The sequence below is a fragment of the Lycorma delicatula genome, chromosome 1, assembly GCF_047948215.1.
Source record: "Lycorma delicatula isolate Av1 chromosome 1, ASM4794821v1, whole genome shotgun sequence".
In the NCBI taxonomy this organism is placed as follows: Eukaryota; Metazoa; Arthropoda; class Insecta; order Hemiptera; family Fulgoridae; genus Lycorma; species Lycorma delicatula.
In genome coordinates, this window is record NC_134455.1 from 328107359 (window position 1) to 328128326 (window position 20968).

The window sequence follows — 20968 nt, forward strand, 5'->3', positions numbered from 1 at the left end:
ATTATAATTATTTAATCATACTGGTTATTTCTAACTATTTTAATTGTACATAATGTACATATCTTTACATGTGTTTAATGCATCCATATTTCCCATCACATAACAAGTTCTCCTTAAGATATAAAACTCATATCCAATTATTTTACAGTTGCACATTCTAGGCCCAGCTCTGGTCAAAAGAGAAAGAGATGTAGAATCTGGATGTGTTATGATACGACCGATTACTATGCTGCCAAACGTTATTGAGTTGTCATATTACAGTAACTGTGTGATACCACATTTCATTTTGGAGGCTGTTGTTGGTAATTACTTATTTTAATGATTATCAGAGTTTAAGTTATTTAATGTAATCATGGACTGAAATTAATGTTTCACTTGAAGGTCTCACCATATATTAAAATTGGCTTTAATTTTTTTTAAGTGACTTCCAATACTACTTTAATAGAAATCACTTTTTTTGTTATTTTGGTGGTTATATTATTTTGTAACAAATTATGTTACATAGGTAAGAAGCGCACAACTCCTTAATAGAAAAAAATTAAGAAATTTGATAAGAGGTTTTTTAAGAAATTTTGTTAACATAAAAAAATATTAAAGAAATCAAGGATATTGATCCCTTATTTATACCAAAGATTTATTGAGAAGCAAAGACAAAGATAAGATTACCACTGTTTCATAACCGTGTTAATATGGCCAGATGATTCTCTGTTATTTCCTTTTTAGAGAATGCTTTATTACAAACTTCTAATTGAATCCTCTTACCTTAGCTTTTCTGGACATTTTTTACATATTTGGTACGTAAAATTTTATTCTTAAATCTGTACAGTCTCTTTAATTTTTATGGGAAACCTATTGATAGCAGAAACTCATTGTTAATAGACGTGCTAATTCATTTCATCTCTGATGTAAGGTATCTTTACAAAGACATCTCTTGAGTTCAGTTCACCTCTGAATATAGTGTACAGTCTGTGTGCAGGAACCAACTCAGAAAACATTGATGTCCTTCATTAGAATGAAAATCATGAAGGGATGTATAGATTTTTGGTCACCTAAGTTTTTGAAACGTATTATGAAAAATATACCATAATTTGACCTTTCAGACCATGTCTGTGAGCCTTTCGATTATGCTGTTTATTAAGAGCTGCATAACTAACCTTCGATTCTTTCTGAATGCAAAATTAAAATATTTGTTATGAACTTATAAAATAATAAACACAACTTATATTAACAAGATTTTTATTAATTAACATTTAATTTTAATTCTAAAACAAAAATTATATTCCAAAAATATTAAGTAGTCTATTATTTTTTTTCATTATTATTATTATTTTTGTAACTGATTTGAGTGTTATTCTCTGCCCTTCCTAGCATTGTCACGCTAACATGTAGTTGATGCGTTTCGGAATACCTTCTCAAGACTACTTTTAGCACTCCTTCTGCTCATACTTTAGCACTTTTAGTATACTTAGTGTTAAAAGTAGTTTTGAGAATAGAGGTGCTCCAAAATGTGTCAACTATGAATGTTAGAGTGACAATACTAGGAAGGGTAGAAAATGACACTCAGATCAATTAGTCCGATTATCTACTTCCATTAAAACTTTCCTAAATTTACATACATGTAAGTTATTTTCCTATAACACAAGAAGGCTAGAAAAATTTCTATGAAAAGTATTACACTTTATATCAATGCTTTTACCTTGCCTCTCAATATATGCCATGGTGTTGTGCAAAGAGTGAACAGTTTAAACAATTTTCTTGTTTGACTTAAAAATTTTAAAAGATATGAAATCTTGCACTGTGAAACTTTTTTTAACAGCCAAAGGGATTACTGCTACCAAAAAATTGTTAATTCTGAATTGCAAATAAATTGAAAAAAATGTGTGTATGAATCTGTTACATTTTGTAATTTATTAAGTTGAAGTTTTAAATTTGTGTTCTAATCTGCCCATATTTATTATTTTATTAGTATTATTATGGTAACAATATAAGATTTAAAACGGTGCTGGGTGTTTAGTTTTTTCCCTTTAAATGGGTGATTACAAGCCATTGTCATCTTGGTCATAATAGTGAATATCACTTAAAGTAGCAATAATGTGAAAAATATAAAGTAGCAATAATGTGAAAAATTATAAATCAACTAAGCTATTATTAGTTTGCCTATTAGTAATTTTTTAAATTAATGTTATTGTAATTAACGTTTCTGTATTATCTCATTTCAGCTACTGCTCTTAAGTCATTAATGTCAGAGGGAAGTACATATGTAAAAAATGAAAAAATTCTGGAACAAGCTCAACTTTTATGTGATATTCTGCAATTTGAATTCCTTTTCACTAAAACTTGTCAGAACTTGGAAAATGTACTAAGTGAAACAATTGACAATTTTGTTACAACTGAAATACTGACACAGGAGCAGGTAAGAATTACTTTTGTAGTTTTTTTCAATCCCTTAATTAATATAAAGGGAAATTCCTTTCATTAAATAAGAGAAATTTTTATTAGTAATGATTTTACTAGAAGTAATTCTTTGCTACATTTCTTGTGATTATTACAGTGGTGAACAAATTAATCCAAACACAGTATTTTTAAAAGAAAGAATGTTTAATAGTTAAACTTAATCAAATTTAATAGTTTACGTGTCGTTCCTTTGTTTTTTAAGAGGATTAATCTCATTAATCCTCTTTGGCATTGATTCCAATAAGGTAGAATAATGATTTTTGATTTCTTCATTTTGAAACGATTGATTTACATATTTTTGTTAACATTCAACAATTTACAAATAATATCTAAACCACAAAAGTCATCACCCCAATAAGCTAATCCAGTTTTTGTTATATGAATCAGGAAATGTCTTCATCTTTTCTACTCAAACATGCTGATTCTGAACTATAACATGAAATTTTTAATCGTAATACAAGCAAATGGAAGATTCTATGAAGAAACTCATACATGCTCTTTTGTCATAGCTGATCTCTTTTCAAGTTGTAAGATTGACAACTGAAGTTTTGAGAAAGAGTCATCTGGAACAAATTTTTATTGTAGTGAAGGTTTATTGTGAAAAAAAAATACTGTTTTGTGAAGTTTAAATGTAGGTGTGCATAAATTTGTATGGATTGCATTTTCCATTTAACTGGTGGATTACAGGCTTTTTGTAATGCAGGATTAAAAAAAAGTTCTTTTTGATTCCTGTACATCCTAGTTAAATAAAGTTCTTGCAAATAGATTTATTTAAAATAGATTAACATGATTTACCTTTTGTATGTAATGAAATCATCATCAGCATTAAAAATGGAGCCAACTATAAATCTGTTGCAGCATTTTTCATTTATTCTAAAAACTTGTGACTCCAATGAAAATTTTTATAGTAGAAATTAAAGGATGCAGTAGTTTATGTTGCTCTTGTTTGTTTTGTTGTAGGACCCATAATTTGAAAAATCATTTCTGAAATAATTTTTCAAGTTATTTTTGCTAATTGTCTTAATAGTATGAAAAAATGGCTAGTAGTATGAAAAGATTTGTGGATGGTAGGTTTTGGACAAATAAAATTATAACTATAAAATTTTATGTTTTTTCCTTCTTTTTTATTATTGGTCTTGTTTAAGATTTTTGTAACACTTAAAATTTGTTAATATTGCATTTCAGGAAAATTTTAGTATCATATTCAGAATGTTCAATTTAAGAGACCCCCCCATTACTTAATAGTTGCAGATGATATTGAAAATGATGTCCATCCACTTCTATACAAACAATTTCTTTTAAGCAATCCCAGAAAGAAGGCTGAACTAGTCAGATCGGGGTGGCCACAGTAGAAAAGATTCTACCACCAAAAAAATCCTGTAGGGTCTCCATAATAGAGAGATTTGTATGACAAGTGGTACTGTCCTGTTACAACCAACGGTCATGTTCATCCTCTTGCAGGAAGGCTAATATGTTGGTGGATGGCAGCATTCAGTTTTTTTTTAATTTTTTTTTTTTTTTTTTAAAAGGCCTTGTTTTATTATTATTCATTGCCTTGAAAATGCAAACCAATATTAAAAAAAAATGTTAGTTTTTAGTACCTCAGGTCTATAGTTCTAACCCATCAGAAAATCAGCTGATTTGGACGAGAGTTCCAGCATTCAAGTCCTAGTAAAAGCAGTTATTTTTTTACGGATTTGAATACTAGATCGTGGATACCGGTGTTCTTTAGTGGTTGAGTTTCAATTAACCACACATCTCAGAAATGGTCGACCTGAAACTGTGCAAGACTACACTTCACTTACACTCATATATATCATCCTCTGAAGTAATACCTGACAGTAATTCCTGGAGACTAAACAGGAAAAAAGGAAGGTCTGGTAGTTTTAACTAGCCATTTTAACTTAGCCACCAAAGTCAAACCACACTTGATCTAAGTGCCAGTGTTGCTTTTAATGAAGTTCTTGAACCATTGACAATAGTGAACCCTATTAGCATAATCTGCATTAGTTAGCTCATGGAAAACCTGCATTTTTTAAGGATAACATTTTAGCAATCTCCTTTATGCAGTCTGGTTTGAACTAGTGAAAGTTATTTTTCCAGCTTAGTCTCTGCAAAGATTTATGAGGAGATCTTGTAACTGCCGTTTTAATTTGATGTTCAACCTGAGTCACTAAAACTGTCCTGTGTGAGCACATAGGTTTCTGGTCTAACACTGAATCTGTTTACAAAATTTCAACCAAATTCTGAATTACACTTTTCACTGGTATCCTAAACTTTCACCAACATCATTTCATTTCACAACATGAAATTTCATTTCCAAATAAGTTTCAATCACTATTACAAGCTCTTCAACAGTTCAGTCGCATTTTAGCAAAGAACATACGATTAATAATGCAACCTTGTTCAAAAGCCAATGCCCAACACAGACTGGCAATACTCAAATGTGCAGACAATAAACAAGTACTCCCCTCCTTAATTCTAGTCATACCAACATCTTCCAGATTATTTTACCCATCTCACACTAAAATATGATAAACTACTACGTATAAACTACTGAATGATATGGGCCTCTTTTAATCTGAACACCTTGCACCTTGTTCACAGTATTTTCAATGTATTTCTTATATAAAGGAATTATATTATAATGCATTTTATGTATAAATTAATTCTTAGCTTATTAAGTTTTTATTAAAAATAATGTAATGAGTGTCTTATTGAAATGCCAAATCGGCCTGGGGGTACTATCTAAGGATAATTAGTTGATACTCATTTGTGTCTGAAATTTTATACCAGTTGTTACTTTATTGTCTTTTTTCTGTATTAATTTCTAGAAACTTCTGACTGAAGAAGAACAGCAGAGTATGCGTGTTGCGGCACAGTTTGATAATTTTGAAGAAGAAAATGAATATTCACATCACTCCTGGGAAAAGCAACCTCCTTATCAAGTATGTGGTTAAAATAAATTTCAGTGTTTTAAGGATATTTTCAGTAAACATTTTATATAAGGAGGTAATACTGAAACAAAGAATTAAAGAAAAGAATGGCTACACTAGCATACCAGTGACTATTTAACAAATTTGCTGCTGTGGCTTAATTTGTTGACCAAACATGCATTACAGAATATGTATAATAGTCAACTTAAGCTGTTTATAATATGGTTTTGTAGTGCACAGATCATTAACTGCAATTAGTAAATACATTTTTTTTTATGTTCCATATAACTTCTTTATGGTAAAAAATGTTGTTAAGCAGTAAATATTTTAATATATTATAATACTGTGTAACTACATCCCAAAACTTCTTTTTGCATTTTTTGTTGTTCTAATAACCCAGTAATAATGTGTTTACTTTTGTATTTATTATTAAAAAAATAAATCCATAAATTCTAAATTTCTTTTAAAAGTTATATATTTGCAAAAATTAATAAAGTATTTCTGATGTAAAAAGTCAAGCCAGTAGAGAAATACGAACTAAATTCAAAAACTTACTGAACTATTTCAAAAACTTGCACATTAAAAATATGATATAAAAATCTAAAAATGGATTCCATTATACCATAATGAGAATTATTTTAAATTATATATTATAAAGGCCCCTATCAGAGTTGATGTTAAATGAAATATGCTAAACCAGTGGTCAGCAAACTCATCCGAAAGAGCCAAATATAAACAATACAAAATTGAAGTTTATTCAAAGAGCCATTTTTTTTTAAACTTAAGCTTTGCTTTAGTAGAGAGACATTTTTATGGAAATAATTAGGATCAAAAGTACACTCTCGAGCTTGCCTTTGCTAAATATGTCTTAGTTTAACTAACGGTACATTAAATAAAACTTGGTATCATACTTATGTAAAGATAATATTTATTTAAAAATATAACAAGTTAAATAATATATAAAAGGTATCCTTAAAAAAAAAAACTACAGATACTCCAATAATGTGAACAATGGCCTTGCATTTCCTTGAAAAGTAATGGTAAGTCAGGTTTGTACGCTGTTTTTAATTTTAGGCACGATTCCAAGTTCATCGATAAGCCGATTTCTTAATTTACCCTTGATAAAGTTCATGCTTGAAAATGATTGTTCACATAAATATGTAGATCAAAATGAGGAAAGAAGAGCAAACGCTAGTTTCTTCAGTTGATCATATGAGTCAGGAATACTATTCCAGGTGTTAAAAATCAACATATCTTCCCTCTCCAGATCTTTCAAAGCAGATCACTTGTGCTGTAAACTTAATTCACATTTATTTTTCTCCAATAGCTCTAAATCGGCACAAAGATGCTCAAATTTTGAGCTCCACAATTTTTTATTTTTTAAATCCGGCAACTGCATTTCAAAGCTGCTAATATCAGTATTAAAGGGGGAAAAATTTATTTCTGTTACCGTGGCATTCAGAGGTTTTTTTAACAAAGGCTAACGTCGTCGCTTTGCTGTTTCTAAAGTCTTTGAACCTGCTGAGAAAAGCTTCCTTCATATTAAACAGTGTTGTTCTGAAATAGCAAATGTTAATATTAGACTTATTTTCTTGACAATATTTCAATAGGCATGAAAAGCAAATTAGAGTTTCTCTTTCAAAATCTTCGGCAAAAAGCGATAATTTGTTTTTGAATGAAAATACTTCTTCTAACATCGAAAAAATTGTTTCCTTTTCCTTGTAACGTACAATTAAGCTGATTTAGATGAGAAGTAACATCCACTGTGAAATAAAATTTCTGAATCCACAGATCGTTTGTTAGTTCTGCATAGTGAGCACTCTTATCAAGAAGAAATGCTTTTATTTCAGTAAACAGTGAAGCGAAACATTTTAAAACATTTCCTCTCGACAACCAACGAATTTTGTTATGCAGCAGAAGATCTGCATACCTACTCCCTACCTCAATTAGAAATTCTTTAAATTGGTGATGATAAAGAGCTTTAGCTATAATGGAGTTGATAATCTTAATCACCAATTCCATTACTTTGCAAATTTCTTCAGGAAATTTCTGTGCACATAATGCTTCCTGATGAATAATACAATGGTAAGTATCTCGTGATTAATTTTTTCTTTCAAAATAGCGGCAAACCTATTTCTTGCACCTGTCATACTTTTCGCTCCATCTGTTAATGAAATTTGATGTTTTTCAAAGCACTCAATTACAACATTTGCTATAGCTACTCCATGCGTTTGTCCTTTGAATGGCAATAATCCCAAAAGTTCCTCTTTGGGGCCTGTAGTGGAGATAAATCGCACAAAAAGAGAAACTTGCGCTGTGTCATTTATATCACAAGACTCATCAACTGCTATTGATAGAGTTGAGGCCGATTTGAGATCTTCAGTTTGTTGTTTGTTATGTTTGCAGACATTTTTACTGTTCTATCTTTCACTGTTTTAGCAGACAAAGGTATCTCTCGCATTTTTTAAAAAATGTCTGCTTTATTCTTAAAATCTCAAAAAACCTCTTCGGATACACTTATAAAACAACTCTTTATATAGTCTCAGTCTATGTATGGTTTTCCTCTCTGAGCAATCTTCTGACTAATTACAAAACTTGCCATATTAACATTGTTAGAAGATTGCACCCAGTGATTAAAAACAAAAGCTGACCTTTCTTGTCTCCTCTGAGTTCCTTGACTGCTTTCATCCTTGCATCACCAACGGAATATTTGATAATAAATGATTCATGTTTAGTTGTAAAGTGTCTTTCTAAATTAGATTTTTTGTTATGTGCCATTTTTTCTTGACAAATAAGACAGGTCAAAAGACCATTTAAGTTTTGGATGAATGCAAAGTTTTCTGTCCACTCCACTCCACTCTGAATTCACAGGTTTCATCTTCCGTTTTTCTTTACTTTTTCTTAGTATCCGTGCTGGGCACCTAAAAAGATGTTTCATTTTGAGTAAAAATAAAGCATTAAACACAAAATTATAACAAAAGTAAAAAAATATCATTAAATACCTGTGGAATCTGTAGATGGAAAAATATATATAACTGTATTAAATAGATGATTAACATAATATGTACAACTACTAATATATATAATTTTATGAATTTAAAATATATACGCTTTTACATCACTCGAAAGATTTACGGATTATAATTTAATTACTGGGCTGTGAGACTGCTGGCTGAGTGCTGACTGGGCTCGCTTGCACAACTCATGTAAGAATCGCAAGCGCCTCCCCCGCGCCGTCATTGCCCTGACCGACCGAATAATATTAAAATAGTTAATAATATTAACTACAAATAGTTAAAATACATTTCAGCGCGCAGCAATTTAACAGAGATAATGATACACATGTTTGCGAGCGACTATACGTGCTATTGTTGCTTTCTAAAAATGTGCCTCTTTTCTCTGTAGGCTTGCATTTCAAAAATGTTTAATTGTCTCTTACAAGGCAAGTTAATAAATTATATTCCATGCCTGCACTAAACATTTCGTGGGAGAGCCGCAGCCAAGTAGTCAAGGAGCTGCAGTTTGCCGACTACTGTGCTAAACTATCAAATTATAAACATTACAAACTCCTTGCGTGTGTGTTCAGAGAATTTTTGAGTTATGTTAAATCATGTTACCAGACTTCTTGAAGAAGTGACAAGTATGAACTGACAGATATTCAGACCCAACCTATTCAATAAATACAAATTATGAGTGAACTACATAATTATATTTTATTTAGCTTCGGATTGAAGTTTTGAATTTACAACTTTTATTGTTTATTGCTGTATTTTTTCTAATCATTATTCAAATCGAGTTGTCAAATTAGTCCCCTCCTTTACATTTTGTCCAATTAAGGCTGTACTTACCACGTTTTCTTATATTTTTTTACAATTTTTTTTCTGAGAATCTCATTTGATTGATCCTTGGAATCAAATAGTTGATTAAACCATATTGATAGGCATATTTAAAAAGTCCATTTAACACTTGAAGCTACTGCATGAATTACTCTAGTGAGAAGTTGCTTATTAACTTGATGTGTAATTAAATATTAATGACATATCAGATATTTGATGATAACTTCAGAAAAAAGGTTGTTGTTATTGAATATTTTATTAATTTAATTATATGTAAAGGAACATTTAAATTAAAATTTTCAATTTTAACACTATTTTACTTTCATAGTATTTTGCTGATCTCCATTGTAGAGTAATAGCGTCGTGGTCCTTCATCTGGAGTTCCCATGTTCGAATCCGTCAGGCATGACATTTTTCACATGCTACAAAATTAATTTATCATGTAAGGGGGCGTAAGCTTGTTGTTACTATGTAAAAAAATAAATAATAAAATAATTCCTTTTAACTACTTACAAAAGATTTGGGAATATCAATAATAAAAAAATCCAAATAAAGAAAGTTGCACTAGATGTTTAGAAACCTCCACAGTATCATTCCTGATCAGCTTTATTATTATTTTTTTTATTAGTTGTTTGACTGGTTTAATGTTCTGTACTAATAAGGTAAAATATTAGGTTAATCTTAACCTAATTATTTCAGGATTAAATCTTACCAAATCATCTGATTTTGTAATTTTATTTGTTTATGATTTAATCTAACCATTTAATCTTACTATATTTGAAGATGAGTCCCTATTTAGTTCCAAAGCTTAGATTTTGTGTTTTTATAATTTAAATGTTTAATTAATTTTTGAGCTAGTTCCTTCAGTGTATATTGAAATAAACATTGATATAAAACATATTTTATTTAGATGAATGGGTTTTTGTTTGAACTTGATACCTTTAAGACAAGGAATTTATATTGATGTTTCTGCAAAACTGTAAGTGTAAAATTGGTCAACATCCTTATCCAAAATGGCTGCTGAAAAAATCTGAAGCATCCTTTTAATAACCTCTGTTTTAAACTATAAATGTGATAACACTTCGTGATAAAAAGATAAATAAATTTTATTAGCAATTTCTTTTGGTTGGTCTGAAATGAATTGAAAATACATCCTGCTGTACATGCTCAGTTTGTGTTTTGTATATTCCTATATTTATCTTCCTCTCGGAACGGAACGCAAAAGTGGCAGGAGTTTCACAAATTTCTCCCTTCGAATCGCAGAGCCTGGACAGTGTCCGTTGCTGCTGTATGATTCTGTTAATCGGGCGTGTTTAAGGGTTTATTCTAATGTTGGGTGTAAGTTTAAAGTTTTGTTTTAATTTTATGGACAGATTTGTGAATAGTGTTCCATATTCATTCAAACCAGCATTCTTGAACCCATTTTTGGGTCTGACCACGGGAGACTAGGCTTTTAATACCTGTGCTCCCGATGTAATTCCCCTTCAGACCGTCCACTGAAGTCCTTTCGGTGCTAACGCTTCATAGGCTAGCAGGAATACGCCACAACGGGGCACTAATTGTTTGGAGGGAGCAATGCGCCCCCTTTTCCGGAGGGAGTCGTAATTGCTGTTTTAATTTCATTAATTGTAAGTAATAAGGTATTTTAAGGAATGGATAAGGAGAAGATCTTCATCCACTTCTTCAATGGCTGCCCTTCATGGTGCTTCTCTGCTGGGCTCTTTTTCTGGACTCGTCTGTGACGTCGGGTCGCATAGTGGGTCTTCTTTCTTCTTTTTCTTCTTCTACAGATGACCTCTTCGTTCTTCTATGGCCTGCACCTTCCGAGACTCGGCAGTAATCAAAATTACATACCAGTAACCTTGATGTTCCCGTGGCCCCGAAGGCCTGAATGGGGGAAAGTGCAGGTTTCTTCGTTCTTCTATGCTATTGGTGGCTGCTGGGCAGGTGACTGCTGAGCATCTTCCTCTCACTTTTCACCTTATACACATGCTCATTTACCAAATTAAATAAACCTGGATTCCGTAATATATGGCCTTCCAATCTAGTTCCACTCTTCACAAAATTCTGCCTCCAAATTTTTCTCCTCACCTGTTCATCTTAAGTCTTAATTTTGTATATCAACCCGCCTAATTTTTAACATCTTTCTGTAACACTCTATTTCAAAGGGCTCTACTCATTTTCCTGTAGTCCTTGTTTGCTTCCATTAAAATATGCTGCAATACATGCAAATGCTTCTTTTTTAGAATTTCTTGCTAGTTTTTAAAGTTATTTTTTTCTTTTCTACAAGAAAACTCTTTTTGTTTGTGACAGTGTACTTACACTGATTCTTGCATTGTTCATTATAATTTTAGTCCAAGTTATAAAATTCTGCAATACTGATAGATTATGCTCTCCTTAATATTAAGTTCCTCTTTTTTCTCATTTTTGACACATTTTATTACCTTAGGTAACATTCTATTTTCAAATTTCACTTTTTCCATTACAATCAACTCATGCCATTCAGAATTTGTTATCTTAGTTTTCATTTTTGCCAAAACCATCTCATTAGCAAAATGTTAACATATTGATTTTCTTTCCTTTTGTAGCTACTCTTTTCTAAATTTTTTTTTTGGTCTATTGCTTCTGTACACAGTGAGACATATCCTTGTCTCCCTCTTTTCTGAATCGAAACCTGCCTTTCTCAATCTTCTACTGTTGTTATACTACCTGATTATTTATTTATTTTTTTTTGTCTTCAGTCATTTGACTGGTTTGTTGCAGCTCTCCAAGATTCCCTATCTAGTGCTAGTCGTTTCATTTCAGTATACCCTCTACATCCTACATCCCCAACAATTTGTTTTACATACTCCAAACGTGGCCTGCCTACACAATTTTTCCCTTCTACCTGTCCTTCCAATATTAAAGCGACTATTCCAGGATGCCTTAGTATGTGGCCTATAAGTCTGTTTCTTCTTTTAACTATATTTTTCCAAATGCTACTTTCTTCATCTATTTGCCGCAATACCTCTTCATTTGTCACTTTATCCACCCATCTGATTTTTAACATTCTCCTATAGCACCACATTTCAAAAGCTTCTAATCTTTTCTTCTCAGATACTCCGATTGTCCAAGTTTCACTTCCATATAAAGCGACACTCCAAACATACACTTTCAAAAATCTTTTCCTGACATTTAAATTCATTTTTGATGTAAACAAATTATATTTCTTACTGAAGGCTTGTTTAGCTTGTGCTGTTCGGCATTTTATATCGCTCCTGCATCGTCCATCTTTAGTAATTTTACTTCCCAAATAACAAAATTCTTCTACCTCCATAATCTTTTCTCCTCCTATTTTCACATTCAGTGGTCCATCTTTGTTATTTCTACTACATTTCATTACTTTTGTTTTGTTCTTGTTTATTTTCATGCGATAGTTTTTGCATAGGACTTCATCTATGCCGTTCATTGTTTCTTCTAAATCCTTTTTACTCTCGGCTAGAATTACTATATCATCAGCAAATCGTAGCATCTTTATCTTTTCACCTTGTACTGTTACTCCGAATCTAAATTGTTCTTTAACATCATTAACTGCTAGTTCCATGTAAAGATTAAAAAGTAACGGTGATAGGGAACATCCTTGTCGGACTCCCTTTCTTATTAGGGCTTCTTTCTTATGTTCTTCAATTGTTATTGTTGCTGTTTGGTTCCTGTACATGTTAGCAATTGTTCTTCTATCTCTGTATTTGAACCCTAATTTTTTTAAAATGCTGAACATTTTATTCCAGTCTACGTTATCGAAAGCCTTTTCTAGGTCTATAAACGCCAAGTATGTTGGTTTGTTTTTCTTTAATCTTCCTTCTACTATTAATCTGAGGCCTAAAATTGCTTCCCTTGTCCCTATACTTTTCCTGAAACCAAATTGGTCTTCTCCTAACACTTCTTCCACTCTCCTCTCAATTCTTCTGTATAAAATTCTAGTTAAGATTTTTGATGTATGACTAGTTAAACTAATTGTTCTGTATTCTTCACATTTATCTGCCCCTGCTTTCTTTGGTATCATAAGTATAACACTTTTTTTGAAGTCTGATGGAAATTCCCCATTTTCATAAATATTACACACCAGTTTGTATAATCTATCAATCGCTTCCTCACCTGCACTGCGCAGTAATTCTACAGGTATTCCGTCTATTCCAGGAGCCTTTCTGCCATTTAAATCTTTTAATGCTCTCTTAAATTCAGATCTCAGTATTGTTTCTCCCATTTCATCCTCCTCAACTTCCTCTTCTTCCTCTATAACACCATTTTCTAATTCATTTCCTCCGTATAACTCTTCAATATATTCCACCCATCTATCGACTTTACCTTTCGTATTATATATTGGTGTACCATCTTTGTTTAACACATTATTACATTTTAATTTATGTACCCCAAAATTTTCCTTAACTTTCCTGTGTGCTCCGTCTATTTTACCAATGTTCATTTCTCTTTCCACTTCTGAACATTTTTCTTTAATCCACTCTTCTTTCACCAGTTTGCACTTCCTGTTTATAGCATTTCTTAATTGCCGATAGTTCCTTTTACTTTCTTCATCACTAGCATTCTTATATTTTCTACGTTCATCGATCAGCTGCAATATATGGTCTGAAACCCAAGGTTTTCTACCGGTTCTCTTTATTCCGCCTAAGTTTGCTTCTGCTGATTTAAGAATTTCCTTTTTAACATTCTCCCATTCTTCTTCTACATTTTCTACCTTATTTTTTTTACTCAGACCTCTTGCGATATCCTCCTCAAAAATCTTCTTTACCTCCTTTTCCTCAAGCTTCTCTAAATTCCACCGATTCATCTGACACCTTTTCTTCAGGTTTTTAAACCCCAATCTACATTTCATTATCACCAAATTATGGTCGCTATCAATGTCTGCTCCAGGGTAAGTTTTGCAGTCAACGAGTTGATTTCTAAATCTTTGCTTAACCATGATATAATCTATCTGATACCTTGCAGTATCGCCTGGCTTTTTCCAAGTGTATATTCTTCTATTATGATTTTTAAATTGGGTGTTGGCAATTACTAAATTATACTTCGTGCAAAACTCTATAAGTCGGTCCCCTCTTTCATTCCTTTTGCCCAGCCCGTATTCACCCACTATATTTCCTTCCTTGCCTTCTCCAATGCTTGCATTCCAATCTCCAACTATTATTAAATTTTCATCTCCTTTTACGTGTTTAATTGCTTCATCAATCTCTTCGTATACACACTCTACCTCATCATCATCATGGGCGCTTGTAGGCATATAGACGTTAACAATCGTTGTCGGTTTAGGTTTTGATTTTATCCTTATTACAATGATTCTATCGCTATGGGTTTTGAAATACTCCACTCTCCTCCCTATCTTCTTGTTCATCACGCAACCTACTCCTGCCTGCCCATTATTTGACGCTGAGTTAATTACTCTAAAATCACCTGACCAAAAGTCGCCTTCCTCTTCCCACCGAACCTCACTAATTCCTACTATATCCACATTTGTCCTACCCTTTTCCCTTTTTAAATTTTCTAGCCTACCAACCTTTTTTAAGCTTCTAACATTCCACGCTCCGACTCGTAGAATGTTATTTTTTAATTTTCTGGTGACCCCTTCCTTAGTAGTCCCCACCCGGAGATCTGAACGGGGGACTATTTTACCTCCGGAATATTTTACCAAGGAAGGCGCCTCCATTATTGCTATGTGAAAATGCAGAGAGCCACATTTTCTTGGAAAAAAAGCAGCTGTAGTTTTCCATTGCTTTCAGCTGCGCAGTACTCAGAGGACTGAGTGATGTTGATACGGCCGTTTAAGTCGTCCTGACTCACGCCCCTAACAACTACTGAAAGAGCTGCTGCCCTCTTTCAGGAAATCATTCCTTAGTCTGGCTCTCAACAGATACCTCTCCGATATGGTTGCACCTTCGGTCCAGCTACTCTGTATCCCTGAGCACTCAAGCCCCCTCACCAACGGCAAGGTCTCATGATTCATAGAGGAGGTGATTATTTATAGTTGTAAATAACTCCTACCATTTCATTACTGTTTTTATTAAAATTTTTAAAATACATTCCAATCAGTATTACCAAATGCTTTTTTCAGATCTATAAATTCCACATATATGGTCTCATTCTTTTTAAATCACCCTTGTAACATTAATTTGAGACCAGAATGCTTGCCCACTTATATTCATGTTGTTTTTAAGATTGAACTTCTTCATGTAACACATTTTCTACTGTGCATTCTGTTCACCTATAATCTACCCTAGTGACTATTTTTTTTATGCTTGAGATGTTAAACTGATGGTGCAGTTCTCACATTATAATATTAGTTGCATTTTTTTTTTAAATACTGATAAAATTGAATGAAGTGGAAGTATAAATTAAGTTAATTAACATATTGATGACAGTCAGATGAATGAAGGAAGTTATTAGAGTTTGGGAGCAGTTGGACAAAATAGAGAGACCAAGAAATAGATATTACACATATTGATATCAGTCACGGTAAACATGAAAATTACTGGTTTCATATTTATTTTAATTTACAGGGTACATTTATTAGAGAGTTAATTGTTTTTTAAAAATGTAATATAAATTTAGAATTAATTAATAAATATTGTATTAACAGTTGTTAAAAATCTGTGTTCTATATTAAAAACTCTTTAGTTGTTATAAATGTATGAGAGCAATCTAAAAAGTAGAGACTGATTTTTACAGGGAAATTTAAAGTACGCAAAGTAGCAGTTCTGCATACATACAATTACCCAAATGTGTTGTTTACTTCTCAGTTACAAGTTGGTTGTTGAAGTCATTGAGTGTCAATAATCGATTGTGTAATGTTAGGTAATCTCCTTCCATGGAAAAAATATTGATCAACATTACGTGATTCAGTTTTGTGTTTGTTTAAAAAAATCTGCTTCTGAAACATACATAATGTCAAAAGAAGCATTCAGTGAATGGTGTGTATCACATGCAAAATGTTTTCATTGGCATACCACATCTTTAGCTGGCCAAGAAACATTGATTAATGACGCTATGCTGTATACAGTAAGCATACCCATCATTCAAGATCATCGTATTGGTATGCGGCAGTTGGGGGAACTGCTGTACATCTCAAAAAGCAATGCACATAAAATTCTGAGTGAGGAGGTGCATGTACAACAGATTGCATGTCGCTGGGTTCTTTGGCTCTTAACACCTGACCAAATGGGTACTGCATATTCATCTGTGAACAAACGGGTACTGCATATTCGTCTGTGAGTGTTGGCTTGCTACAAGAAGGCAGGGACATGCTTTTTATATTAAAAAAAATGTTCAATGGTATATGATAACCATTAACAAATTTTAGATGTTCCATTATTAGCTTGAAATGAAACAACAGAGCTCCCAGTGGCAGCCAACTTCTTCACCAGCTCTGAAAAAAGCAAAAGTTGCATACAACATGGGTAAAGTCATGATGATCATCTTTTTTGATAATGAAAAATTCATTTACCAGTATCAGGTACCTACATGGATGACTGACTATTAATGCTTGCTGGTACATCAATGTATTGAAGGTAATGCTGACTCACTTCAAAAGAAACTCCTTGGAAAAAATGAAAAGCTTTTTTTGCATCACAATAACATGCATCTCCAAGTCACTCAAATATCTAGAATTTTTTAATGGAAAATAAAATGGTTCCTCACCCACCACACACTCCAGATACAGCTCCATCTGTATCACTTTTGGCTGTTCCAAGAGGTGAATGAAGACCTGAAAGTGTGAAAATTTGAGACAAATCTAGAGACTGTAAAAGCTATGAAGGCAAAATGCAAAGTGCTTTTGAAAGATGGTCTGGACTTTCAGTTTGTAAAGTGGATCAATCGCCGGAAGCATTGTGCTTCGTTTAAGGGAGACAGTTTTGAAAAGACATATGTAAATGTAATATCAGAATAAATTTTTTTTAACTACAATTATTTTTTTTGTCTCGTTACTTTTTGGACTGCCCTTATATCTAAAGAACTATGAACCATTTCACTATAGTATTCTACCTTCTATCTAACAATTATGGATATGCAGAACCATTTGTTTTGATAATTTTACTGATTGTTACTCCCCTACATAATGTAAAATATATACTTTTTATTCACATGTATTTTGTTAATTTAATAAGTATGATTATTTCAGTTGTACATCATTGTATATTATTTTCATCAGTGTTATTTAATTCTGTGTTTCAGGTTAACAAGAATTCTGAACGGTATAAACTGTACAGTTTCATTCTTGTTCCATTTCTTGATGTATATTCCATCACTGCTAGAAATTTACATAGATTTGTTTCACAACTTATTCCTGAGAGGGATTTTATAAAAGTAGTTCTCAATGACATAAAGGTTCAACTCGATGCAAAAATAATACATTGCGGTAAGGATTGTAATAGAAGTAACTACTTAAATTTTTTGTTTCATTATTAACTTAAGCAGGAATTCTCATTCAGAATATATTTTTGTTTTGTTATTAATTTTCATCATTTAATTTTGGTTGTCTGGTTGATGCGATTATTATTCCTGACAGCTTAGCTTAAATTTAATAAATTTGCTGTTAATTGAAAATTTACATTGTGAATAGTAAGTGCTACACAGGCTAGCATATGTTTAATAATTAGTGGGTTTATCATTGTTACCCACTGAAGTGTGTTATATTTGTGAAGAAGTATAGATAGATGAACTTATAAGTTCAGTGGCTTTGTATTATATTGCAATGTGATTATGATTAACTCAAACCGATGACACAACGCTATACGACATACTTATTGGATCATCCCCATATGATATGCATTAACCTAATAAACCCCAAACACAGACAACAAAGGATAACTTCATAGTGGTTGTTGTGCACTGATAATTTCCAAAGCAATGCTCTAAATTTAAAATGACAGTTTCATTTTCAACAACTGCCATCTATTCATTCTACCAAACTGCCTTCAGCCAACATTTGACAAAAGTATGTGTAGTTGGAATGAATAACATTATTCATAAAAAGTGACTGCGCACAAGCTTCCTTAATGGCTACATCTGGCCATTCATTGTCTAGAATTCCTTTAGGTTAGGGACCCAGCCAAAACTGACTTATCTTATGGTTACTGGGAAGAGAATCAGATTCCTTAATACCTATTATTGGATCTGTAATGAGTATGTCAAATGGAGCCTGAAGAGCATTTATTGAATCAGAGCATAACCGAATGTGAATAGTGAAATCCTTCTACAATTTGATGAAGGATCATTAATATGGGGTACAATTCAGCAGTTAATATGCTATACTAATAAGAAAATTATATATACTTTGTGGGAAAACTTAAGCCATAGTAATTTGAGGTCTTGAATGCAACTTCCTGTGGTGTTATAGTCTTCACCAAATATTAAATAATGTTCCAAGAAGCGCTGTTCTTCAACCAACAGCAAGGAATGCCCCAAGTTGAGGGTGCAGGCAGTTAAAATTACAGTGTAAAGAGTTTGTTAAACAGTAAATTATTATATATGTTAATATTTCTGTTTAACAAAACACTACAATTGTTTAAAAATTAGAAAAATTTGGTCTTCTCACTTGACCATCATTTATAATAATTAATTATCCCATTTCTTGGATAAATCAATTTGTTCATATGAATTATTATCTTCGATCATGATTTTAGTGTAATTTTTCTTTGTGCAGGTGAAAGTGTCTCTGTTGACACTATCAGGAATGCTATGAAGTTGTTTGAACGGTGGAATGTACTCGAGTGCCATACTAAAGACAAAATAAAGGTTTATTACTTGAAAGAGAACTATGATAACGAATCAAGTATTGAAAGTGTTTGGAATAGAATTAAACAGTTTAGGTGATTTGAACCACCTCTACTAATAATATTCATATTCACATTTTTCTTTGAAGTTATTAACTCTTTCAACTTGGATTGTTATTTTTTTAACATAATGGCCATTCCACATGTGACTAATTTTGGCATCTTTCTACCTCATCACAATAAATGTTATTTTATTATATAAATAAATATTTTAAGAATTACATTAACATAATTTTAACCACTTTATTCTTTGACTTATTAAATTATTTTTATTTAATTTTTGTGATAAAACTTATGTAAATATATCAGTATAAGTTTGAAAAAATGTTCCTTCTTAGCTTAAACCGTTAAATCTGTTAAATAGAACAGGTCTTTACTTCTTTTATTTTACATTAGCTGTAAGTTAGTAATAACACAGAATGTACTGAATACTAACATTTTTAAAAAAAATCAGGAATGTGTTAAATTGTATAAATTAATAAAGTTAAGTAAAGTAAGTTAATACAGGCTGTGATGGTTTATACATAACTATATTAAAGAGTTAGTATTATAGATAAAGACCAGTTTTCTACAAAGATTGCTTTTAATGTTTAAATAAAAATGGCTCCTGATGTAAATAATGATTATCTATTACACAGTGTCAGTAGGCTTTATAGATTCATCTAATTTGAGCTGTCATAACATATACAGATTTAAGATCAATGTTGCTATATTTTTTTATTGAAAGCCACAAACTTTAAAGACTAGAGTGCTAAGGAGTAATATTTGTTTTATGAATTATGAAATATTTATGGTGTTTTAAACAGCTTAATTTAAAATAAAAATGGGATATAAAAATTTTTATTTGTAACATAAGTTTTTATAAAAAAGAATAATAAATAAACACCAGACATAGTAATAAGTTTTGGATTTACTTTATTTTTTAATTAATATCTCAGGTTTTTTTAATTAATATGTCAAGTATGCTGATCGGTTATTTAATTCTTACCAAACTTGTGTTACCTTTATCTATGAAGGTATGAATATATGAATACATTGTAAATAAAATCTCCATAAAGAAACAATGCAAAGAGTTCATATGGTTTCAATGTACAAGTTGAAAGGGTTATAATATTTTAGGTTTTTCGATTTACCATTTAGAAAAGGCAAAATTATTTATTTTTTTAATATTGATTTGTGTTCATTGTCTTCCTTTCATTTTTTTTGTTGAAATTGTGTTATTTGAATATTCTGTTAAATTTTATTTTTTTGTTGTATTTTGAAATACAATGTTTATTGTACCACATAGTTATAAATACATGGTAGTTAGTTGTACAGACTTGTGATATTTTGCTATCTGATCATTGTGTCAGATAATTTTTTTATATAATAGAAATTAAAATAATTATTTCTGTGAAACTTATTATGTGCAGGTCATTTTTTTACAGTAGGATGTATTATTAACGAAATTGTAGTTGTCATATATAAAAAAATGATTTTTGTAAATTGTGTAGCTATGTATTATATATTGTTGTTTATTGTTGGTCTAATAAAGTTGTTGTATTAAATTATGTTTTTTTATTTCCTTCCACATTTTGCTCACTTAAGTTTTGAATTTTTTTTTACATACTATTTATTCATTATATTCAATTTTTATTATTTGCTAACAAAATGATAATTTCATTAAAGATGGATAAGATTAATATTAACTGTGATCAATCATGTCTACCAACACATGCTGCACTCACATCATGTCCAAGTAGAAGTGGCCACAGTTTTTCTGTGGCCATGCTGTGTGTAAATTAACTTATTTCTATTCCTATCGGCTGTGGTTGGGTCCTGAGTGATTTGATTACATTGTTATTGACTTACCATGCCCAAAGAATGAATCAGTTTCTTGAACAATATCGTTGTTTCAAAATGATCATATATCTATCAAAATATA

General features: G+C 31.5%; 1 protein-coding gene across 8 annotated transcripts in view; it reads left to right on the forward strand.

The window, feature by feature from the left end:
- The window catches only part of mino (glycerol-3-phosphate acyltransferase mino), a 155345-nt gene extending 134754 nt beyond the window's left edge, over positions 1 to 20591 (forward strand). For all 8 annotated transcript variants that reach the window (XM_075382111.1, XM_075382108.1, XM_075382110.1 and 5 more), the window contains 5 exons: positions 149 to 302; positions 2220 to 2413; positions 5289 to 5402; positions 17444 to 17627; positions 18915 to 20591. In XM_075382111.1, coding sequence (XP_075238226.1) covers positions 149 to 302; positions 2220 to 2413; positions 5289 to 5402; positions 17444 to 17627; positions 18915 to 19084 — 816 coding nt within the window. In that variant the 3' untranslated portion in view covers positions 19085 to 20591. The remainder of the gene's footprint in view (positions 1 to 148; positions 303 to 2219; positions 2414 to 5288; positions 5403 to 17443; positions 17628 to 18914) is intronic.
- Positions 20592 to 20968: the final 377 nt, after the last annotated feature.